Genomic DNA, 26,341 nt, shown 5'->3' with positions numbered 1-26,341 from the left:
CTAATAGAATGATCCTGCACTCTTTTAGCATTGCTTCTTGCAACGTTTAACATGTCTTGCATGTCTTAGAGAAAGTCTTTTACACTCTACAATTTTTCTTTTTGTAACCCAACAACTATGGGTGCTCTAGGTTGAAATCTATACATTAGCATGAATGGACTAAAACTGGTAGTAGAATGTTTAGCACTATTATAAGAAAATTCTAATAGTGGAAGACACTCATCCCAATTATTTTTCTTATGATTAACATATGCTCAAAGCATAGCTTCTAGGACTTGATTAACCCTTTCTATTTGTCCATTGCTTTGTGGATGTTCAGATGTAATACTAAGTTCGGTGTCTAACTTTTTAAATGCTTCTTTCCAAAAATGGCTTGTAAACTTTGTATCTCGGTTGCTTACTATATCTACTGGCAATCCATACAATATATATAGATGATGGATAAACTTTCTAGCCAATTCTGGTCCTTGTACTTCTTTTTTAGTTGGTATAAATTGTACCAACTTGGTTAACTTATCCACTACTACCCACACTGAATCATGCCCTCTACTTGTTTGGGGTAGTCCTATTATGAAATCCATAGAAATACTTTCCCACTTACTCTCAGGTATTTGTAGTGGTTATAATAATCCACCTACTTTTAGGCACTCAACTTTATTGACTTAGAACTTAGGGCATTTTATGACGTAATTCCAAATGTCCTTCTTTAAACCTGTCCACCAATAAAACTATCTTTTAACAAGTGCATAGGTCTTAGAACTTCTTTGGGTACCTCGCGGCGGGCACTTGGATTGTCATGACATTTTAGTAAAATATTCTCAAAAATATTTTCTTCTTTGGGTACACAAATGCAACCTTTATATAACAAGTATCCATTATCGATGGATTTTTTTTTCCAATGATCCTTTTCACTTATCGACCCTTCTTTAAGTGATTCCTCTGAACCACTATCTTTTTTAAGTGACAGCCTTTTATCACTAGCAGCTACATTTTCTTTACTCTCTATTTGAGAGTTATCTTTTTAAATCAAGTAATTCTAAACTACTTGATAGCTAGGGTTATTATCACATTTTCCTTTTAAGTGAGCCAGCAACTTACTTTCTAGTTGAGTAAAACTCAACTCATTTATCATGGGTGCTCGACTTAGAGCATCTGCCCACTACATTAAACTTTCCTTTTCTATATATGATTTGAAAATCAAACTCTAGTAGGATTTCAGCCCATCTAACCTTCCTACCTTTTAACTCTTGTAGGATTTCAGCCCATCTAACCTTCCTACCTTTTAACTCCTTTTTAACCATTTAAGACTTTCATAGTTAGATAATACTTCAAAATTGGCACCATCATACAAATAATGATGCCATTTTTTAAGAGCATGCATAATTGCAAACAGTTCTTTCACATAAGTTGAATAGTTACTTTGAGCTTTCCCCAACTTTTTACTTCCAAATGCAACTGGCCTTCCCTTCTGCAATAATACTGCTCCTATAGCAAAATTACTAGCATTCGTTTTCAATATAAATGGTTTATTTGGATCCACTGTTTACAAAATAGGAGCAATAGCTATTGCTACTGCTCCCATTGGATCCACTGTTTACAAAATAGGAGCGGTAGCTATTGCTACTTTTAATTATACAAAACTAGTTTGTTGATCATGAGACCAACTAAACTATTTTCCTTTTCCTTCTTTAAGCCAATTTGTCATTAGAATAGCTATCTTAGAATAATTCCTTATATGAACTTTTGATCAAACCCAGCAAGTCCTAAAAAGGTTTGTAACTCATCTATATTATATGGGGCCTTCCATCTCAATATAGCTTCAACTTTATCAGGATCCATGCAAACCCCTTCCTTAAACACTATGTGTCCAAGAACTTGCACTTCTTTCTTGAAGAAATCACATTTATAATTTTTAGCAAATAATTTATTTTTCCTCAATAATTGAAATACTTTTCTAAGGTTCTTAATATGTTCTCGTTTGTTTTGACTAAAGACTAATATATCATCAATAAAAACCACCACAACTATGTGTATGTATATATATATATATATATATATATATATATATATATATATATATATATATCTATATGTATATGTATATGTATATGTATATGTATATACATGTATATGTATATATATATATATATATATATATATATATATATATATATATAGATATATATATGTATGTATATGTATATGTATATGTATATACATGTATATGTATATATATATATATATATATGTATGTATGTATGTATGTATGTATGTATGTATGTATATATATATATATATATATATATATATATATATAGAGAGAGAGAGAGAGAGAGAGAGAGAGAGAGAGAGAGAGTTGGATCATTGTGATTGATGACATCAGAAATCATGGGCAAGATTAAGAGTCACGTTGTCATCTCGATTAGATAAGATAAGATCTGATTGAATGCACAATCTCGAGGTCAACGGTGATATTTGGAATGTCACATAATCACGAGTGTGATCAGGAATTACGGACGTGATTTTGTAGTTTGCTGAATCCCGTTGACTTGAGTCTATAGGTTTCAATTAAAAATCAATGGTTTTGGGGTACAAATCTTAAATTTTCTAGTTTGGTCCTTTGCAACATGAATGTTTATGTTCTAAACCAACAAAAGGATCAATGGCCCCTTATTTTTGTCAATTTTTCAAGATTAAGAAAAAAGAATTAAAAAGGGTGTTCACTGATTAATGAGATCCCATCATGCAAGTATAGATACATATGATATATTTTTTAGCTTTTCATTTAAAATGAAAAAATAAACAAAAACAACCGTTCTTTTTCTTATTTTTCTCCTTTTTCACAACCTTATCCACAACTTATCCTCTTCTCTGTTGAAATTAGGGCATTGTGATGAGCTATGGTGGATCAAACACTAGAATCAACATCATTAATAAAGTGATTAGCAAATAATTAAGATGTAATTAGTGGGTAATTAGCAAATAGATTAATGTAGGCATGGATGGATACTTTAAAACCAGCAAATTCTCATTAGGGCAATGCCTCAATTTATAGAGTTTACATCAAGCATCAAATCCCACTGATTTCTCCATGATTCACTCCACCTCTTTTCCTTGATTCTCTTCACCTCTTCACTTTTCCCAGAATATCTCCACACTTCCTAAATCTTCTCATGCTACCCTTTATTCTCTCCTAGTAGATTCTTCTCACCTTTTCACAGGTTCGTTCACATTTATATCTTCTCTTTTATAGCTCTAGCGTTACATCATGTATGGCTGCAACAATAGGAGTCCTGTTCATAATATAAACCATTGTAGACACAAACTTAGTCCAATAGCTATGTGGCATAGTCTTCTCAGTCATCAATGCTCGTGCTATCTTTGCAATGTGCCTGTGTTTTTGCTCAGCAACTCCATTTTGCTACGGAGTGTATCTACATGTAAATTGTCTCTGAATGCTATTCTTTTGGAAGAATTCAGAGAACTCATTGGAGAAGTATTATCCCTCTCCATCTGACCTTAGGCACTTCACATGCTTTCTTGTCTGTTTTTCAGCCATAACTCTGAAATTTTGAAAATGAGTAAACACTTCACTCTTCTCCTTAATGAAGTAAACCCACACTTTCCTCATGTGGTTTATCAATGAATGTTACTACGTAGTACCTGCAGCCACCCGTAGACATTTCTGTCATGTGGAAATACATGTTTTGTTTTCTTTCCAAATTGACATGCTTCACAAACTTTGTGCATACCTTCAACTTTAAACTTAGGCAGCCCTATCGCAATTTGTTTAGCTGCATAGACTTTATTCTTTGCACATTGACATGCCTAATTCTCTTATGCTAAATGTCTGTATTATCTGCAACACTTGAACCATTTACAAACATTGCAACACTCACTTCAGGCATATTTACGTTTAATGTAAACATTCTATCCACTATGTTGCCTTTTGCAACCAACCTCCTGCACTCATCTTTAAAGTCTTCTACATAACAGCCAATCAGGGTTAAACCAAACCTGCAAACCCTACTCAATCATCTGGCCAACAGAAACCAGATTCTTTGTAATGTTCAGAACATGAAGTACATCTGTAAGGTACTTCACCTTACCATCCTACATAGACAATGGCACATCCCCAACATGGGCGATCGGATGAGCAGTGTCATTCCCTGTTTTAACAAAACTTGGTCTTTCAAGAATCTTCATTTTCTTGAACCACTCACCATGACTTGTCATGTGGTTTGAAGCACTTGAATCAACATACCATACGTCATCCTTACATGCTACTACATCATTTCCAGACACAGCATTAACCACATGTTGCATAACAAACAACCTCTCATTATCCTCATTATTTCTCCTAGAGGATGCATAGTTGTTTTGCTACACTTTTCCATTTCGCATGTCACTCTGTTTCTTATAGCAATCTACTTGCACATGTCCAGGCTTACCACAATAAAAACACATGTGTATCATTATGATGCCTTTGCCAATTACCACGACCTCTTTGACTCCCCCTGCCTCTAAACTAGCCTCTTCCACCTATATGTTATTGTTGTGAATCCTGGGACTGTTGTTGCTGTTGACCATAATTTTGATTCCCTGTTCGACCCACCACCTTGGCCACGTCCATGACCTCTACCCCTCGTCCTCTGCCTGCACTTGTGTAGAAGGCTTGTTGCTTTGAATTGTTTCTATTTTGTGACGACTGTTAATCTTCACCCAAGTTTTTCTCTTCAATGATCAACATTGACACCAAATCTGTGAAGTTGGGAATGTTGAATGCCTTGTATTGTGGCCCGAGACAACACAGACACACTTCCACCTTATCATCATCATCAACAGAAATACCAATTGATGTATGCAAGGGATTCCACACTGCCCTTGATCTTCAAATCATAATCATTCACATACATATTCTTCTTTTCCACAGTATGAAGCTCATTCTTCAATTGAATTTTTTGTGCCTTGGTGTTGGTTTCATACAGCTTCACCAAGGTGTCCCATGCCCCCTTAAATGACTTGGCATCCTATATATGCCCAATCATAGTGTCATGTATGCTGATAGAAACCTAATACATGACTTTCCTTGCTCCTTGATTCCAATCCTTGAACTCTTTTATATCTGCAGTAGTTGGATTAATCTTTGGTATCTCTGGTATCTCCGGTGCCTCATGTTCATCTTCAATGTAGTCGCAGTAACCTTTTCCCATTAGGAAATTGGTCAATCTAAACCTCCAAGCATGAAAGTTATTCTTGTCAAGCTTCTCTGCAACAATCTAGTTCATTCCATGATTTGACATCTTTTCTGCAACATAAATTTACCAGCAATAGCACTCTTGCTTGACCTGCACAAACTTGTATTCTCTGCAGTGGTATTATACTACACCCAAATTGTCACAACGAGTGACAATTTGGGTATTATACTACACCTAAATTGTCACAACGAGTGACATTACTTTGCATACATACACCCAATGGAAACTTTGAGACATCTTTACAGCACACATAATGTTTGCACAACCAAACACCCTTCCTGCAGTTCCAAAAATAGAATTCTGTAGAGAATCGAAACTTACCCGTAGTGCGGTGAACGCCTGCGAACTGAAATACGAAGGCTAGACGCGCCTGAAATGCATTTTTGGCTTGAAAAATTTTATCCAATGGAATGACATAGTTGCCCTATAGCTTTTCTCCCACAAAGAAAGCTCCTCAATTGGAGTTCGCTTGCCGGTGCCTCCCGAAGAGCTCCCGACACAAGGGTGTAGTAGCCAACACAAAAGGCGAAGAGTAGATGAAGCTCTTACCCTCGTACTGCTTCCTATGCTTCTCTTGCTTGTTGCTGCTCAGCCCTTAGCATGAACCAGGCTCTGATACCATGAAAAGATACAGAGGAGCAGAGAGCTTGAGCTCTTGCAAGCACACACACACACACACACAAACCCTAGAAGAGAACACACAAGGTGAGAGGCTAAAAATTCTTCTTCTTCTTCACACAACAAAAGAGGTCTACAAAGAAGATAAAGTGACTAACACACATGATAGAGTATATACAAGCAGTCCATAATGTGAACAAGCTAAGAGGAGTGGGTAGATGTGAACACGTTAAGAGGTGTGGGTAGATGTGGACTAGTCGGTGTAGTCCAACTGTAGAATCTCTGGCAAAGATATCTGTGCCAGCTACCAAACCCGCCAGTGATATAAATGTCGAACGGTCATGCAGGTGCCTCGTGAATGTCAATTCATATTGAGCTTGACATCTCAACAGACCGTGTATGTTTGAGTAGTTTACTTTCTGTTAAAACCCTAAGATCTCTCTAGATAATTGTTATGCATAAACATGCATAAATCAGGCATAAACTCATCCACCCGTCGACCACCCTCGAGCCCAAGAGGGATGCACACATGAATTATAATGAAGTACATCATACCTTTACCTTGATGTCCCATACTATCAAGAGGTATAACTCCAATCCAATAGCATGTAGCTATAGTGTGAAATGGTAGGTGAGTAGTTATGATCCTCTACACAAGAGAACATAACATAACCTAGCCTCAAGATAACATCAAGAGGAAATAGCCTAAGCCTCCCTTGAGTGTGCCCCATGCCCCTATTATATAGGAGGGCCCTCAAGTGACTCTTGACTCTCCATTTCCCATGTGTGACCCTTGGATTCTTGACCCTAACCTTAACCCTTAAGGTTAGTCCTCCTAACCCATGCTCCATTAGAGCTTGTTTCAATGCTCCCATGCTCACAAGCCTAATGTGGGTTAGCCTCCTAGTATATGCACACATAATGTGCATATAACATACTTACCCTCTCTTAAAACATTGCACTCTTGCAATGAAAATAAGGAGAACTGCACTGAACAATATCAACCGACTCCCAAGTCGAATCCACTATTTCGCTATCTTTCCACCTAATTTTAACCTCAGGGATTAGTCAACTACAAAGTTTCCTTTCCCTGAATTCAAGTACCTTATTAGGTTCATGTGGAACATAGGATAATTCTTCGACTTCAACGAGTTCTTGAAGAGTAATTATGTTATCCTCACCTCCCACTTTCCCTTTCAATCTATTGATATGAAAGACTGGATATGAACTCTAACATGTGGAGGTAATTTAAGTTCATACGCAACCGTGCCAATCCGATGTATAAATCGAAATGGACCACAATATCTAGGAGATAAATTCAAGCATTTTCCTTTTGACAAAGTCTAAAAATCTTTAGGAACTTTTAAATAAACCAACGCTCCTAGTTCAAAAGACCAAATTGAGTGTCCTTTATCAGCATAGAACTGTGCCCTATCCTGAGCACTCCTGATAGAATCCCGAGCTTCGGTCAGCATTTCCTGCATATCACACAAGAAATCCCTCGATGCATCAAGCTCAATGTCCTTAAGACTGACATCAATAGGTGCCCTGGGTTGATACCCATACATAAACATGAACGGACTAAAACCAATTGCTGTATGTTTAAAACTGTAGGCAAATTCCATCATTGGAAGATAATTTTTTCAATTTGATGCTTTTCCAGAGACATATACATGAAGCATATCCTCTACAGTCTGATTCATACGCTCTGTTTGCCCATCAGACTGCGGATGATGAGAGGAATTCATACTCAAAGTAGTTTCCTCGTTGTAAACCATTTGGAATAAAGTAGGAAAACATGGCATTATAATAGCATCCATCAGTGGCCCGATGTACCCAACATCTGCTCATGGAATTATCGGCGTCCCGAGTTACCCATATCAACATAGAGAGTCATCAATGTCTCGATGAGTCACATATTTCCATCCGTAAACCATCAGGTTGACTGTATAAATCACCTAAAGTACGGAGCTAGAGAAAGAAATGCCAACAAAGGAAAAATCCAAATTTCCTTAATCTGAACACAACAAGATAAACTCGTTGAACTCTAAAGAAAGAGATTTCAACAAGTGAAAATGCCGACGAGATTACACTCATCAATACATGCACGCTATAGATAAAAGAAGTTTATCTAGAGAATGCCCACACAATAACTTTAAATGAATTTAGAAAATGAGATCGTCTTTGAATGTTGAGGTCAACATGCTAAGTGATGTAAGCAAAGCAACAATCTTGAGCCCAAATTATCCCATAAGATAATATATGTGAGGGATCGCTAGCGTCCCATACCGCCATGATACCACCCATACATACCTTAACAATTTGAAACTCCCTAGTATGCCGTCTAGGAAATATGAATAAAATCCTGTATAAAAGGAATAAGATGGCCTTATCCTTAGACTTTCACATACTCAAGCTTGTCTCTATATACCTGAGACCATATCAAGGAATAACTCTTTTCGAGTACATCATTAGAAAAGAATTTTCAATTATTAGCGCCTTTCTAATGATAACTACCCGATAAACACAATAAAGCTAGGGTAGAAAAATAACTTACCTAGATACATAAGCAGCTAGGTACCCAAGTTGGAATATGTACAAGAGTATAAGCAATATACTCCAAAATTAAGTGCAAAATGCTACCTTCAAAGCACATGATATTATCCAAAAGATCCTTATAAAACCATGGATAAAAGCACAGAAGCTCCTCGAATCCATGATAACCATAGTTGATCATAAAAATCAATGCATGCCATCTAATGGTCATTAATCATGCCAAAAGAAGCATTAAAATTGGTGCCCAACTCATCAATCCGGAGTATATGAACGTGGTGTCGTTCAAGCAAAACTCCAAAGTAAGCAAGTGAAACACGTGTGTAGCACTCATTAAAAAACCCCTAGATACAAGTGATCTAGGTAGAACCTGATGAGTCCATATAAAACTTAGAAAACATCCAATAAATCCACCAAAACAAACAGATCAACTAACCCATGATAGAACGTGTCTTAGGCTTAAGAAATTAAGCACAGACCATACTTAAAAAAGTGTAAAATAAATTATCATGAAAAAGTGTCAAAGGTGAAACACACTTTGAATACAAATTATAGCCATCATTGAAAAACTTAAGGAACATGTCCAAAAAGAATGGCTAAACAATGGTAAAAAATCATGTAAACATCGTTTAGAATTAATCCAAACTATTAATAGAGGTATAATTGTATTAATAATATGCGAATAACCCGCATCAATCTAGTGTTAGTACGAAAAAACGTACTTCAACATTAAATAACCCTGGAAAATATTAAATTCTTGAGAAAAAGAGTTATCATGATTTTTTTCCAAATTTTCTCTAATTTTATAGGGCCTTAAAGTTTGATAATTTTGAATTCCACCAAACCTTTCTTATGGCATTCCAAACCTATATTTTTCCAGAAAATTTTTAGCAAATAGATTTGCTAAAATAGCAATGATATTTTAAAAATACCAATTTCTAGGATTTTTAAAAATAATTTCTAAAAAATTCCTAATTTTTTTGAGAATCCCATCATTCACGAAATTTCCAATTCTGCCCGACAATTCTCAAATCCAATGAAAATTTATAATTTTAATGGATTTTTCAAATTTATGGGTCAAAAAAATATTTTTAAAGGAATTTGAATGGTCATGGGTGCCCGAATGGACACACCACATGCCAAACACCAACCCCACATTTTCCAAAAGTTTAAAATAACCTTTGTCTAAATTTTCACTAAGGTTCAAGAATTTTTTGAAAATTTTAATTTCCCCCGAACACATTTAGAATACGAACAGTCAAAAAATTTCGGAATCCCAACGGTTTTCCCGGAATACGGAAAGCCAACAGTTTCGAGAAAATGAAAAGACAAAAAAAATTGGAATGTGAAAGGTCGAAAGTTTTCGGAATCCAAAAGGTCAAAAGATTTTTCGAAATTCAGAAAGCCAAAAGGTTTCCCGAGAATGCGGAAAGCCAAGAGATTCCAAGAAAAAATTTTCAAATAATTCTAGTTTTTTTTTCTCAATTCTCATATTTTCTAATCTTTTTCAGGCTTTTTTCCAAGCTTTTTTGAATAGATTTCAAAAGCTTTTGAAAAGGTTTTTTTTTAAGAAATCTCTTTTTTTTTAAATTAAAAAAACAAGCTTTAAATAAAATTTTTTAAAGCTAAGGTTTTTTAAAAAAACCTTATAAAAAACATTTCTTGGGGGGTGGCGATTTTTCTCCTTGCGCTGCAGCGCGCTCCCCCCCGGCCTGTTTTGGGAAAAAAAATGAGAGAGAGAGAAGCCTCTCTCTCTTTTCTCCTCCTCTCCATCTCCAAATCTTATACTTTCCTTCTCCACCCCATCTTCTCTTCTCTCTGTTAAGAGAAGATTAAGCCATAATTAAGATTACCTTAATCATAGTTAAAGTTTAATTATGATTAAAATTTAATCAATTTGTGCCTAATAAGAGGCGTGCTCATGGGGGAGAGGAAAATAGAAGAGAAAATTCTGATTTGAGAGACGAAGAGGATCCCACGCACACGGGAGAGCATTCCATGCATCAACATGCTGCCCCCTATTGAATTTTAGCAGAAAATTGACATAAATTTGATAGCATACATGCCGCAAAAATGTATTAAAAATATATTTTTAATCATAAAAATGCTCAAAAAATCCTAAAAATTAGAAAAAAATTCTTAAAATTTCTAGAAATTTAGGGAATCCATTCTACCAAAAATATCCACAGTAAAATATGTGGTAGTTTTGTAAAAATTTCCATTAATACTTATTTTAAACCATAAAAAATAGAAAAAAATAGCATTAAACTCACGTAATTCCCCCGCAACGTCGATTCGTCCATTGAATAGTAGTAACACGTGTTCCAATCGCCATATCGATGATCCACATGCAAATCATCAACATAAATCAATAAAATAATATTTTTATTAGTAAATATTAAAATTTACTTCAAAAAAAACTAAAAATTATAATAAAAAAGAAGAATCAACAACAATTAACTAGAGATTACTCCGATACCACTGTTAAAACCCTAAGATATCTCTAGATAATTGTTATGCATAAACATGCATAACTTAGGCATAAACTCATCCACCCGACCACCGAGCCCAAGGGATGCACACATGAATTATAATGAAATACATCATACCTTTACCTTGTAGGCATAAACTCATCCACCCAAGCACCCCCGAGCCCAAGGGATTCACACATGAATTATAATTAAATACATCATACCTTTACCTTGATGTCCTAACTTGATGTCCCATACCATCAAGAGGTATAACTCCAATCCAATAGCATGTAGCTATAGTGTGAAATGGTAGGTGAGTAGTTATGATCCTCTACACAAGAGAACATAACATAACCTAGCCTCAAGATAACATCAAGAGACCATAGCCTAAGCCTCCAAGCCTCCCTTGAGTGTGCCCCATGCCCCTATTATATAGGAGGGCCCTCAAGTGACTCTTGACTCTCCATTTCCCATGTGTGACCCTTGGATGCTTGACCCTAACCTTAACCCTTAAGGTTAGTCCTAACCCATGCTCCACTAGAGCTTGTTCCCATGCTCCCATGCTCACAAGCCTAATGTGGGTTAGCCTCCTAGTATATGCACACATAATGTGCATATAACACTTTCCCATATGGTTGAGTTCACACTATAGACTCAACCATATATTAGGAGGCTAACCCATATAATGTGGGTTAGCCTCCTAGTATATGCACACATAATGTGCATATAACACTTTCCCATATGGTTGAGTTCACACTATGGACTGTGTATGTTTGAGTAGTTTAATTTCCCATATAGTCAAGTTCACACTATGGATTGTGTATGTTTGAGTAGATGAGTACTTTCCTATATACTGCGTACTCTTATCTTTACGATATGGTGGTAGAGAAGTGAAAAAGAAAGAAGAAAATCCAACGATCCATTTCTCTCTTATGTGTGCTTATCTACTCGTGTGTGTGTGTGTGTGTGTGTGTGTGAAGAAGAAAGCTTGCGAGGAGTTCAAGCCCCCACATCTTCTCAATAATCTCTAGGGATTATCGTTGATTGGCCCAAAGATGTCCAAGTTTCCTATGGTTGGCTCAATGATGCCCAAATTTCCCAAGACATGATATTATGGTTAGCATTAGGGAAAAATTGGTGTTCTTTTTCATTCACCATTCTTACCCACTGGAATGTCTAGAAATACCTTGAGAGGTGTTTCGAGAGGAAGTATTGAGTTTGGAGTTTCATGTGCATTGTTAGGGAATTAGTCCATTGTGTTAAATTCTTCATCATAACTCTCAACATTGTTAAGAGTTTCCAATGTGTACAATGGTATTGTACATTACTAAGACTTGTTCAGAGGCTTATAAGTTGCTTAGCAATTCACCTTGGCATTAGAATAACCTGCTATATAGCCTTTTACGTCTATGTACATTTTGGGATCAAAGCATAAGCGTGCAAACATGGAAGCTAACTCATCATCTTCACAAGATAAGAGTGATGTTCCTAATGTGGATCTATAATGGGGTGTAGGAACACCTTTAGTCATAGACTTTCTAGATGGATCCATAGAAATCCTTTTTCGTAATCTCAATTGATGGTTGGCTTATAATATCATCCATATATTCTTCCTCTAACTCTTTCTCATGTTTCAAATAATTGGTTTTGGTAAATTACTAGTACCTCTTTCTCTTGAAAGGGAAATTGGTCCTTCTCGTCTTTTTGTGTTTGGTGGCTTTTATGGATTTGACATTATGGGGTTTAATTTATGGGTTCAATTTGTAGTTAAATTATAATAGGATCATGCCAAAAAAATTTAATAATCCTAATTATGCTCTCTTGAGCTATGTGTTGTAAGAATGCAGTTCTTAGCCTAGATTGGACAGTTAATGGCACTGAGTGAGATGTTGAACAATGTTTCATGTTTTATTTCTCCTTGGAGCATCAGGTTTCCCATTATTCTTGCTCAATGTGAGAATGAAATTTCCTTTAAACACACTTGTAACACATGTAGGTTTGTGGTTTTTATGGATAGCTTTTAAGGTGGATGCTTTAATATTATAAGTAGCCTATGCCTCATTTGGAGCTGAATCTACATGCCTTATTTTTGAGGTGTCTTAACCGTTTGTGTATGTCTTAACCTTGTTAGTTTGTGTATGTCTTTAGTTCTTTTGGGTATTTAGAGCATGTGGGTCATTTCTATTTCAATTGAGCACAATCAATGGAACTGGATAACTATCCATTCTGCATGCTTAAGATATTGAGTGTTGAGTATTGTGACGCGGATTTCAATAAACCTACTCTCCTCATGTGCGTTAGGAACTGTAGGTGTTGAAGTACTCCAAGTAGGGTAGTCTACCACCTTGTGCAGTCTCTACGATAATAGAAGCACTTGAAATGTTTGTAGAAACTGCTTCCTCAGTCTACCACCTTTCTTGTGTAGTCTCTTCCTCATCGGTAGTTTCTACCTCTTGGGTTGTTTTTGTTTGGGCCAAGGGAACTTGGCATTGTGTGATGGGGCCCCTTAGGTTTGAGGTAACACTTGTGCAGTTGTATAGTTGTTGCACACGAATGGAAACATTGTGATATGGCTTGACCCATAATTTTACAATGGCTATAGTATAGAGATACTTGTTTAGGGTATGGACAATGGCTATAGTATAGAGATACTTGTTTAGGGTATGGACAATGTGAGTTGGGGTGGTAATGTACACATCCCCATTTGGTCCTCCGTAAGTGGAAGAGGTTTCATAGATTATGTTTGATTGAGCTCATCCACTTTTTAGAGTTTTTTCCCAAAGTTTTCAAGCAAGGTGGTATAGAATTTGATGATTGACATTTCAAAGATAAATTTCTCTTTAAACCTTGCCTCCATTGGGTATAGATGAGGAATAACCCATTTCACAACCGTCCTCCTTCATGTTGTCATCATATAAACGGATTGCTTCTTCATAACATTGATCAAAAGAATCTAGATATGAGACTATGATCAGGTTGTGCAAAGTGGTTCTCTCTTCAATCCCATGAGAAAACATCCCTTTATTACGGTGTCATCAAGAGTTCTCACATCACGAGTTCAAGGTTTTCATGTGCAAGACACAATCGCTTATACTTTCCTCATGTTTTTGCTCCATCATGTAGAGTTCGGTTGCTACACTCCACCTAGCGCCTTGCCTAGAGAATCTATAGATGAAGGTCATCTTCAAAGTTTTGAAAATTTTCTTAACCCCGGGTATCAAAGTGATGAACCATCGACTGGCCTTTCTCAATAAGCATAGGTTCAATGCATGTATCTTAGTGTTACAATTCAATTTTCAAAAAGCTTCACATTATTTCTCAAACAATTACATTACAAGATTAATAGATCCATGATATTTACCCATGAGCTTGGAGATCTCTCTGGCCATGGTTCTTGTTCAGTCACTTCAGCCATGTGTAGCTCCTCTTGAGTTTAGAGCACCGTTCATTGCTTGTGTAACCACCCTTCCTAAATTGTTTAGTATGGCTAAATTTTGGGTATCTAAAGAAGTCACTAGTGATGGTTGGCAAAGGACTATTCACTAGGGGAGTAAGAGTCACACTGTGGGTGTGAATCACCTTGGTGTTAGACACTCGGAGACATATGATGGATCCAATGAATGGTGGCAGATGTGATTGGGAGTTGTACTCAAGGCATAGACCTTAAGGGTTGGCAGATTTCACCGCGCTGCTGCCTGCTGTCGTGGAATCAACCCCATAAAGGATACATTTAATGCCCCTTAGGCCATGGCTTACATTGTGTTGAATGTTCCTTGATGAGTTGGTGTATAATTCTCAAGTAGACACTATTTTAGGGCTTTATATTTGTCCAAATTGTTGGGATTTCATAATTTGTTTGGATGTTTCTTTGGTTTTTGTGATTTGTCTGGATTTTTTGAGGTTCTAGATGTTTTTTTTTGGTTGGGAGAGACTAAGTTGCGTGTAAATAGTCTCTTTAAGTGGAGTGAAAATGTTTAGCCAATCCAATTTGGATCTTAAAGAGATGCCCAAAAGTAAGCACAAGAATGCACATGGTTGAAATTTGAGACAATTTGTCTCTCTTTGTTTCTATGTGTGTATGCACTCAAAGTGGGATCATATATGCACCAACATGTGTTATGGAGTTAGTAAGTTAGGCCTAAGCATGGCCAAGCCCAACTTTCCTTGCTCAACAACTCCGAAATGTGTATGGCCAAAGGTTAAAAACTATGTGGAGAAAAAAGCTCCCGCATCCCAATTGTGTTCTTGAATAAGCACACTTGACTTTGGAATTCCTAAAAAATGGTGTAACCTCAAAATGTGGAGGTTTTCTTGAAAGTACTTTGTGCAAGTCTTTAATATGTTCTTTTTTTTAAAAGAAGACAATTCCCTCCACTCTTTTGAGAGAGACATTTTTCCTTCTCTTCCCAAGTTCACTTTGAGGAGGTGCCGTAAGTATTTTAGGCTTGTGGAGCGTCTCTTCTCACTTCTCCAAAGCTTCTCCCCCCTTACTCTTACACTTCTAATCCCCTCTTTGGTTTTCCATGGTGTGAGAAACTTTGGTTTTCACAATATGAAAAACTCGTATACTGTAAACTCATTGTACCGGCGTGAAAAACTCCGATGTGAAAAACTTGTACACAATGAATTATCATACTATGAAGAACTTTGACCTGAAAAAACTTTGCTTAAAAGCTTGAAGTGAAAACTTCTTTTTAACGTCATGAAAGTCTCTTTTCCACAACGTAAAAGTCCCTGGTTTTTCAAGACATGATATTCAAACAAGAAAGTGTTTCTAGACATGGATAGGTGAGGCCTTACAAGTTTTTGAGGTAGTATTAACTGCCTAGTACAATATAAGGTGCAACTACCACGAGTTTAACCCAAGCTCACATCAAGTTTTAGGTCAAAATCACGTCATGTCTATGTAGATTCACATCATGTCAATTCACCTATTCACCTGAGCATCACTTCTATAGAAGCTCACATCCACATCTAAATTTTGTGGGAATGTGGGCTCACGTGGGCGATCAAAGCGTTATTTGTGTAGTTTTGAGCTTGGTTTTTCTTGTTTCCCTTGGTCTCTTAGACTTATTGGAGGTGTCCATTTCTAAATGCATGCAATATGAGAACAAGGAAAAACACAAAGATCATCTTTTGTGTCCTCTACTAAAGAACGTGTAGTCACCTATGGGTGAACCCACCTCAATAGATCTTGGTAGTGTGGTTGCTTAGGTATAATATCCTTAATCCTCAATACTTAAGAGGGAAGCTCCACACACCACTCTTAGGTAATAATAATATCCTTGATCCTCAATACTATGGAGGGAAGCTCCACACACCTCTCTTGTGAGACGACTCCTAAAGCACCATATCTTGTGACTCCTAAAGCACCATATCTTGACTCACCGCAAGTAGCCTTTGGACTTCATGCTATATCCCAAGAAGATACATTTACAATAGTTTGGGTCAAATTTGGTTCATGGATGTCAATAACATGCACAAAATAATCACATCCATATCAAACATGCTCAAACCAAAATTATTAGCTTTGTATCAAAGGATACCTAATCTAGAATCATGGTTGGTGTTAATTTGTTCACACTCTTGATGAGGATCTAGATCACAATGTTTACTACCTTGGCCAAGAAGGGCTACGGAAACTCCTTTGTATGAAGCGTAGACAACTCGCACAAATTGGCCTATTTTTTTTTTCTAGCAACTCCACTCTACTCCAGAGTATCAGTAGTGGAAAGGTGACACTATACTGTGCCCATCTAATTGTACCTTGACCTACCATTCCTCAAGTTTACTAGAGAATTCCCCATGGGAATACCCAAATCTACTATTAACCATCTATCAATTAAAAGAAGAAGAAAGAGCCTCCTAGAACTTGTGCTCTCATTTTCTAGCAAAGATCTAAGTGTACACCCTACAGAGGATAAGTTTCCTTATGTGAGAATGCCTCTTATGAGATTGCCTTATATTTCTTGCCCTCCATAGTAGCCTCACATGCACCTAATAAATCACGTAGCTATGGTAAATATAGAATGAAATCCTTTCCATGCATCTTCGAAAGAGTTGCTGAATTGAAGTGACCAAGAGTCATTGTGCGATAGCATGTGCATTTAAGGCATGTAGTAGCATGTGCATTGAAGGCAAGTAGTTGGGTAGAAAATATGCCAACATCCCTCTCCAGGTATCTTGCCATTTATATCAAAGACAAGTAACCATACCATCTTTGACGGTAGGTGCCTACCACTCCTCGATCTTTCCAAGCATCTTGCCATTTATATCAAAGACAAGTAACCACACCCATCTTCGGCGGTAGGTGCCTACCACTCCTCGATCCTCCAAACTGCATGCCCGAGCATCCCAATTTCTACCACATAGTAGCTTTGTGAAACTCTTCCTTTATATAATATAGAGAAGATGACAACTCCACTCCAATCACATGAAACATTATGTCAAGGTCCACTGTTAGTATAAAAAAGGTGATATCATGGAGGTATTTCGAAACTCCTCCATGTGAAAATAAAGCAGTTGTTCCTCTAGCCTTGATTTTGCATGTCATATTATTGCCAATCGCTATTTTGGCTTCCTAAATCCAAGGCAGAAGAGTGAACTTATGTGCTGTGAGATACCCCTGTTAGTGATCTATGCTTTTATTGAATGCACTGCTACGTTGACTTTTGACTTACGCCACTTATAAAACCAAGCTAAGCCAATGTTTGTCAAGCTGATGCCATTGAACAAAGCATGTAAATTTCTCTAATTCCAAGCTCCAATGCAACACTATCTGATGGAACATCGTGATTGTCAATATCTTTCCTTGTGGTCAACCCAAGGTCAATCTCAAGAGCAAGTAATTTGTGCCAAGATGTCCTAACGCCACATTGACCTGGATAAAAACACATCTTCTCACAAACATTGGCTTCAGGAATCATCTAAGGATCCAGCCATGAGTTGGGCATTTGCTTTTTTTTTTTTCGAGAGGAAGGTAGACTTATTTATGCAAGATGAGAAATTTAACATCACATCAGACTGGTGCTCTGAGTTTTCCCCAAAGGAGCTATAAGTTCAGCAGCACCTTGCATGTATTCCAGTTCCGTAAATGCATGCACTTGAACACACATGCCACACCATATGACCTATTGTTGAACAAGAAGTCTAAAATCCCAAATCCTAGAGTCACATCATGTGGAGAAAATATTGGACAAAGTCACAAAGCTTATTTATCGTGTTAAATATTGACTTCATGTACACCTCTGAGGTGACGTGAGCCACAGCCACATCTAGCAAGGTAACTTCACGTACTGCATTATGTCGAAAATCCAAGTGAATATATTTGGAATGCTGCATTTTGTGGAAAATCCTACTGATCACTTTTGGAATGAACCTCTTCAAAAAACACAACAGTCTTCACGTTTATCAGGCATGCATGCCTCTGTAAAGGATAAAAATACTCTCCCCTCTTCTTCTACTTACAAAGATGAATAGAATCTTCCAGCTGTTAATTTTCATACACTAGCACAGCTAACCCATGGTGTATGAAGGACCAGGCAGATTGATTACGGTGCTTTTCACTTTTGTCATCATGTTTATGCTGTTAGTAATGCCCTGAGACCCAATACCACTGTCACGAAGGCCCTGCAGAGCGAGTGAATGTCATGACCCAAAACCACTGCATAGCCATGTAAGGATATCGATCTAGGGCTAGGTTAGTACCTGGAAAGGGAAGTGATCAGGTCCACGGGCGGGAGCCGAATTAACTTGCACTGTTCCCGTCTCCATTGCATCACTGATCATGATGGCTTTGTTGATGTCTTTGGTAAATACACAACCCTGGAATGTAACAGAAAACTATAAAATCACCGACTCCAAGTTGGACACATGACACGCCCCTTGCATGACTGCAATCTTACCTGTAAAGCAAAATTGTTTGCATTGCAATGATGGATTCCCTCCTCCACAGTGGTGATTCTGATGATTGGAAGCACAGGCCCAAATGGCTCCTCCCAAGCAATCCTCATGTCAGGCCGCACATTGTCAATTAGCAGGGGCCAAATGAGGTTCCCTTCTCTTTTGTATTCCTGCCAAAAAAAAAGAAGGATGAGAACAAGGGTCATTTCAGATGTGCCCGTGGACAAGAGAGAAGAAAAAGCCCCTCGTCCACCTCCATGAAGGAACGGCCCCTGCAATCATTTGTCTGGGTCTTCACAAAGCTTGACGAATATCATCAGTTCACAATATTTCAATGAGGCAGTGTCTATCGTGATAAGAATGTTGTATCAAGGCAAGCAGTCCCATGACTGTGGTCTTAGTTTCAAAACTTTTGGGGCCTATGGGCCTACTTTGCATATTTTTTTAATGAGTCTGCCATGTCCAATTAATGATTTACCACAATACCATCCATGACTTGCTAAGATAGTAGGCATGTTCTAGTGCCATCAGCCAGACAATGTGAAGAACAACCCCGCCCACCCCCCCCCCCCCCCCTGCACGCGCGCGCACACCCCCCAAAAAAAAACAAAAGATTCCCATCAACAGCTTTTTGCTGCTGGACTATTATACCCGAAAACATTTGTCACCTGGCTAAAATGGTGGGTCCATTCTAGTGCCATCCACGGGACGGTGTAAAGATCATAGCCCAGACAAAGGATTCCCATCAACCTTGTCCAGCAGCCTGATGGTGAAATGCATCTTATACAAGCTATACAACAAAAATACAGGTAGTGCTAGAAAAGCTTGCGAAGGCAATCTTTTCAGTTCAGACTTTCTAGCCATAGAGAAAAATAGTTCATACCTTGCCAAGAGGAAAAAGATAGCAAGCTGCTCACCTGACAGAACTTGGCGCCTTTCTCCTTTGCATCCACAACTAGGCCTTCAATAAACTTGGCCGATGACTCGCTCACAACAGCAGTTATATCACAGTCATCCTCTGGAGCACCAACTGTCAGCTTGCTCATCTTGGCAGTGACCTTCTGAACAAGTACATCGGCTACTGATTCCATGACTAAAACAACTTTCACAGCAGTACATCGTTGCCCACTGTTCAAGATACAAAACACATTTTTACGATGCAACCAAAATAAAATATCATCAAAACAATGCAAGCCCAACACTTCTATCCAAGTCGCACCTGTATGAAAAACCACCTTTCACAATATTTGCTGCAGCAAGATCAAGATCTGCATCCTCAAGCACAAGGCAAGCATCCTTGCCTCCAAGCTCCATCTGAAGAGGAACCATGCCTGCCTTCTTTGAGATGGCGATACCAGTATCACCACCAGTAAAGCTGTTGAGATCATAAGCGACTAAGTCCTCTCTCTCTCTCTCTCTCTCTCTCTCTCTCTCTCTCTCACACACACACACACACACACACCTCTCTCTCTCTCTCTCTCTCTCTCTCTCTCTCTCTCACACACACACACACACACACACATACAACTCTCTCTCTCTCTCTCTCTCTCTCTCTCTCTCAGGTAATACAAAGGGAGGGGGGAGGGGGTGGGGGGAGAGCAGCGTTCGGGTGCAGGTTCAATCCTGGCCAACATGCAATGATCACCTACTAAGTATGAATACAAAATCTCTACATCCCATTAAAGCGCTCATGCCAAATCAGTTACATGCAACCAATGGAAAGCAATGGAAAGCAACGAAAGCAGGTTCAATCCTGGCCAACATGCAATGATCACCTACTAAGTATGAATGCAAAATCTCTACATCCCATTAAAGCGCTCATGCCAAATCAGTTACATGCAACCAATGGAAAACAATGGAAAGCAACGAAAATGAGCTGTCAGCTGCAGGGTACATAGACTAGCAGCATACATGCACAATCGGTTGCAGGCAGTCATGTTTATGTAGAAGGAGCTCTGCATGCAATACTAATCTAGCATCTTGGCAAAGTACCGTGCATCTTAAAATGATATTTAAGAGAGGAAAAACTGTCCGAGACCAAGGCAAAATAGAAGTAGTATTTTAGAGGGAAAAAACTGTCAGAAGACCAAGGTAAAATATGAGTAGTTTAGCGTAGGCTTTGCCATTTCATCTACCCTACCATATTTGAAGAACCTCGTAAAATAGCCATAGGGCTAAAATAATATTACATTTTTTTCCTTGTGGAATACTTAAAACATATTCTCCAACACAGTTGTTATCTAACCACAAATCTTGAAACAAATGCAAACAAATCCAATTACAAAGTTTGTAGAAGGCCACTAAATGTAGCAGCTGGTGTACCTTATACAGTTTACTCCTGGGTGCATGGTGAGAAAATCACCAATCTCCGAACCTTTTCCAGTGATGCAGCTGATGAGTCCTTTAGGAAATCCAGCTAGATGGAAGCAGTGAACCATGTGGAGCCCAGCAACAGCTCCCTGCCAAGAAGGATGTGATGTTAAAGAATTACAAATCTAGAAACTGCTTTTAACAGAAAAGCAAAATATGGACTCACTTGGGTTGGTGGCTTCAACACTACAGCATTGCCTGCTATGAGGGCTGGAGCAATTTTAGATACAGCCAAATTCACAGGGTAGTTGAATGGAGGAATAGCAAGCACTACCCCCAAGGGAATCTGCGAAAGTATCAGGTCAGATACCAAAGATAAAGAAACTCAAGCAAGTAGATTCAAAAATTCAACCACGTCCAACCCAATCCCTCTCTACAGAGGGAATCTAGAGTGCAACATTCAAAACACAGACGAATTCAAAACTCCCCGACCCCTTTACTCCCCATCCATCCCTCCCTCTCTTTTATTCCTCTACAAAATCAGTTGCTCACGATGACACAGTGCTGGTATGCATGTACTGGATGTTTGATGACATCTCATGGAATTTCTTTCAGAGACATCCTTTGGCAGCTCTACATTCATGGGATATGAGTTCAACATAGCATGTTCCCATCCAGAATGAGCTTATATAGAGACCACTTTTTCACATTGGAAAGCCAAAGTTATGATGATACCAAGATACTTGAGGGTTTACTTAGCATGCAATGAGACTTCTGAGGGGCAGCTTCATATTTCATGACATGAACTGTACGTGGAAACAGGACAAGAGGTGGATAGTATGTAGGGATAGAGGCACAATCGTTCGGCATACCATGAAATTCGTGGTGCTATCATTGTTTGTTCACAAGGACCCTATACAACTGAGAAGGCACACACAACTTTTTAGATTCGTGTTATTAGAGCCATAAGGAACCTGTCAGGAATATTTTTAGGCAAAGCTTGTAAGAAAACTCGGCAAGGAAAAGAAGACTGCTTCAGTGCTGGTAGAGGTTTAGCTATGCTGCCCCACTCCATTTAGGAGCCAAATTTGAATCATTTCAACCAATCAAGTCTTAAGTTTTGTCACTTTTTTCGACCACCCGGCTTTCTAGTTTTAATCATCTACGCCCATGATGGTGGAGGGTCAACGTGTTATCTTTGATGGGCATAACATATATGGCACCCTTACCATATAGAGCAACTCTTGGAAAAGCACAGTTGCATGCAGGAACTTGAAAAACACCAGCCAACCACTCCTTACTTCTTTCCTTCGAGGAATTGGTCAATGTGAATTGAAGGTGTCACAAACCCCTATATTCTAGGGACATGCGGATGCGTGTCAGGCCTAGAAACATGCGGATGCGTGTATGTATTATATCTGGGCATGTGTATGGATCATATGAGTGGATGCATATGAGTCCAAGGACATGGCAGGACATTTGTGGACTTTCGGGCGGTGCCCGTGTGGATTCCGGCCATGCACACATGGTGTGTTATGATGGCAGGCGGAATATTTTCAAGTACAAGAATGATGATAGGTGGTTCTCCAAGTTTAGATGTGAAGTCCGAGGGACCGGGGACGCCCGGGCACCTTGTGGATACGTGTGTGCACTCCTGTTTGGGCCTAAAACTGTGGGCTTATGGGTTTTGCAGGTGGTAATGCGTCCACACTCAATTTACAGCTTATTTCATTTACTACTAAAGTTTATTGGTTTGCAGGTCCACACTCATTAATAAGTGGCCGGACAACTTATAATGCGTTCGCATTTGGTTGGACCAAAATTAATGAAGTCCGGACAGCTTATGGCCATTTCCCATTTGGTTGGACCTAAACTTATACAAACGGGACAAATGGAGCACTATGGGCTGGACACCTACCTGGACACCTTATGGGGACACTTGTCAGCCTGTATGTGTACCCACCAAGCCCCTTAGGTGGCACTGGAAAAAGGCGCCTCCCTCAAGAGGCCTTTTGGGCTGTTTTATTCATAACTCAACACATTGGAGAGCTGGTTGAAGCTTTGGGAGTTGCTACAGGGCTGGTTGCTTGCTTCCCGGACTCACACAAGCTTGGATAATGATCCCCACACTCTTCTAAAGGGCTGGTTGGTAAATTTCAGACCTGTAATTTCTGGTTATTGCAAGTTTTGGGCTGGTTACAGGTGTCCAAAGTCAACTTGGACAGTACAGGACAGCTCTAGGGACCTCCACAGGGCTGTAGGACCCCTTACAGGTGGATTTCTCGCGATAGAAAGTTGCTGTTTTGGACTGGTTATTGCACAAAACAGGCCGGACAGCAATGGAATATGTGAGCATGGATGTGTCTCAAGGATTCCTGGTGTAACAGGTGCTTAGGGCAAGCATTGGGGACACTTGCTCGCGGAGAACACACGTTTCTGGATCAGTTTCTCGCGTGGAAACAGGGCCTAAAGATCCATTTACACCTTGTGCAGGGCGGAGTACCTGTGAGGATTGTGATACTCTTGTGCAGGGCGGATGTACCTGTGAAGAGGCTTGTGCAGGGCGGATGTACCTGTGTGTAGGGCGGATGTACCTACAGATTCTCTTGTTTGAAATGTATTCATTCATGATGTATTTGGAAGAATCAGGTGCAGGCTGTTGGTGAATCCCCAGGCACCCGTAATCTTGTACTTTGCAGACTCTTTTGGTAATATAACCTAAAGGGGGGGGGTCAGCCTATCATCGGCCCCTTTATGTGGTGTACTGTCATTTTCAGCTTTGTGGTTGTAATGCTCAAGTGTTAAGTGCTCAGAATCTTGTTCACATTTATACGATTCCAATACACGCGTCCGCTTCCCGTTTCAGAAGGAGACAGATGACACTAACCCACTAGACCACCCACTCAAAGCTCTGGTTGGGGCACACAATTGGTACTGTCATAGACAACAGCCAGGCCCGGTTAATTATGTAAAGCCAATTAATCATGAATACCTTACTTGTCTTTCATGTACAGCTATAGTATCTCAACGGAAAGTCGTGCCCACATAGACATGGTGTTCTGACTATTTTTTCAGTTGCAATTTGAGAAGTGTAAACCAAGAGTTGTTTTGACAACCCTAGAAGCCAATACTGATTCTAACGTGCAGGTGAACACCACTATTAATGCTTCTATACATTCTAGGCCCATCTACTCCATCCGGAACCTCTCCTTGCTAACCTGACCAGCTCACACACCACATTTAGGTTACACCAATATGCACAAAGACCTCACCCCACTGCAGACAGTTCAGTTCTAAAAAGGAAAGACATAAGCGTGAACTCTCTATTGTTAATTGAGAAACCACAAAATCAATTGCTTTTTTTAAGGAAATATCTCTCAAAATAATCAAACTCTTCTTGGAAATGGGCTTCACCTTGGATGCAAGGCATAATTTATTCCTGTCATTTCCAGGAAAACTGTCCGAAACAAGAAGCTTCCCCTCTGCTAGTATCCGAACACCTTCCTCTGCACAGTAGGATATGAGATCCCCGGAACGAACCACCTGATATACAGAAAACTTCAAGATTCAGATCCAGACAAAGCAACCGCAATGCATGCAAAACGTGACTGAAGAGTCCACGATTCTAAGAAAACCAGCCAAATAATCTAACCTCGGTCACAGCATCCTTCTGGGGCTTGGCAATTTCCTTAACAAGACATGCAGCTATGGGGTCTTTGTACTCCTTCAAAATGGCTGCTGCCTTGTGCAAGGCCTCGGCTCTTTTCCACAATGGTGTCTTCGCCCATAGCTTCTGGGCAGCCTTGGCACTTTCCAGAGCCTTATTGACCTCCTCTTGTGTGCAAGCTGTAAGGTTACAGAGGAGGGCACAATGAGGTAAAGCATCCAAGGGGCTCCATGCATCATGTACCCTAAAATGAAGAATTCTAGGTGCAAAATCCCCCTACATAGCCGATTGTGCAGAACTACAGAACACATGCAAAGGCAGCCATGCGATTTGGGGGTAAAATACCTTGGACTTTGTACTGCGGCTGGCGCGTGGAAGGGTTCGTGATGGTCACAGACTTGCCAGATGCCGAGATCCTCCATTCTCCGTCTGCGTAGTACTTGTACACCTCCTTGTCGGTGATTTCCAGGAAAACGCCTGATCCGGCCATGTGAAGCAAGCGGACGCAAGCGTTCGCAAACCTGAGCCTGACGCGAGGGTACAAGACAGTAGAGCAAGCAATTCTGGCAACGCTGCTCACGATGCTTCGCAGATTGTTCAGAAAACCCTAATTCGCTGCCAAACCCTAAAACACAATGAGAGGAAAAACCCTACCAAACTCAGGAAACCACTGGATTTCTGTCAAACCCTAATCCGAAACAGGAAACCCTAAGCCTGTTGTCGAGCCCTGATCTGTGGATAAACCCTCAACCCCAACGGCCCTTCGGCTGATGTAGGTTGTATAGGCCAATGGCAGCCGCCCTTAAGGTTTGCCAACTGGCCATGGTCTCTTCATTTACGGCTGCGAGTGTGCCACGTCACGCGTGAAAGCATGGAGAACACCCCTCTTTTCAAAACGAGGGGGCCGCCGGGCTCCTCCATGTGTGGAGCGTGGAAATAAATCAATCTTTGTTTTCCAATATACTAAAAATTCGTATAAATAAAGTAATACTTGACCAAAAAAAAGAGGCCATATTTTCTTAATTAATTTCAGTCCTTCGCATATTCTGCACGGTCTTTGATCACATGTGCAAATTCCCAAACATGAAAAGTCACGCCCGCCCATCAGGGCTGAAGCCCCCCAAGTTCCAACTAACTTGGTACCTTAGCTAGCCTTCAAATTCACATAAATACGCATATCTATATTTAAAAAATTTTAACATTTTTGGTTTGATGGCCTTTTCCCTGCCGCCCAATTTTAGACGAGGCCGTCTCTAGAAGCCTTGGAGGGCTTTTTCGCCCTCAAATTTCAGCACTGACGCCCATGCTTGATTTTTGACGGGTATGTATGCGCATCATGTAAAATTCATACATTATAATATTGTCCTTCATGTGACACTTTCAAAATAACCGTACCATTCAAAAAATATTCGTATATTAAAAAATTTTTTATGTATGTCTTATGTATATAAAAACACAACTCAAATCTTTATAGATAATAAAGCTAAATTGGTATAAAAGTTGGACCATTTCTTTTTTCTGCATTGTAATTTTTATACATCTTACATACGTGTTACGGTAAT

The 26,341-nt window shown here is 39.2% G+C and overlaps 1 protein-coding gene across 1 annotated transcript; it reads right to left on the bottom strand.

The window, feature by feature from the left end:
• Positions 1 to 18,091: 18,091 nt before the first annotated feature.
• On the bottom strand, positions 18,092 to 25,643 carry LOC147607705 (NADP-dependent glyceraldehyde-3-phosphate dehydrogenase-like). Its single transcript, XM_086790813.1, has 10 exons — positions 25,125 to 25,643; positions 24,765 to 24,958; positions 24,527 to 24,655; positions 21,339 to 21,458; positions 21,125 to 21,261; positions 20,022 to 20,177; positions 19,720 to 19,930; positions 18,805 to 18,972; positions 18,608 to 18,724; positions 18,092 to 18,529 (listed from the first exon to the last, which is right to left on the bottom strand). Exons 1-10 carry the CDS (start codon positions 25,267 to 25,269, stop codon positions 18,416 to 18,418), a joined length of 1,491 nt encoding a protein of 496 aa, XP_086646939.1. The 5' UTR covers positions 25,270 to 25,643; the 3' UTR covers positions 18,092 to 18,415.
• Positions 25,644 to 26,341: the final 698 nt, after the last annotated feature.

Source organism: Cibotium barometz, chromosome 55, assembly GCF_041138505.1.
Source record: "Cibotium barometz isolate CiBa-2024 chromosome 55, ASM4113850v1, whole genome shotgun sequence".
Lineage (NCBI taxonomy): Eukaryota > Viridiplantae > Streptophyta > Polypodiopsida > Cyatheales > Cibotiaceae > Cibotium > Cibotium barometz.
This window is presented reverse-complemented; position numbering and strand designations above follow the sequence as displayed.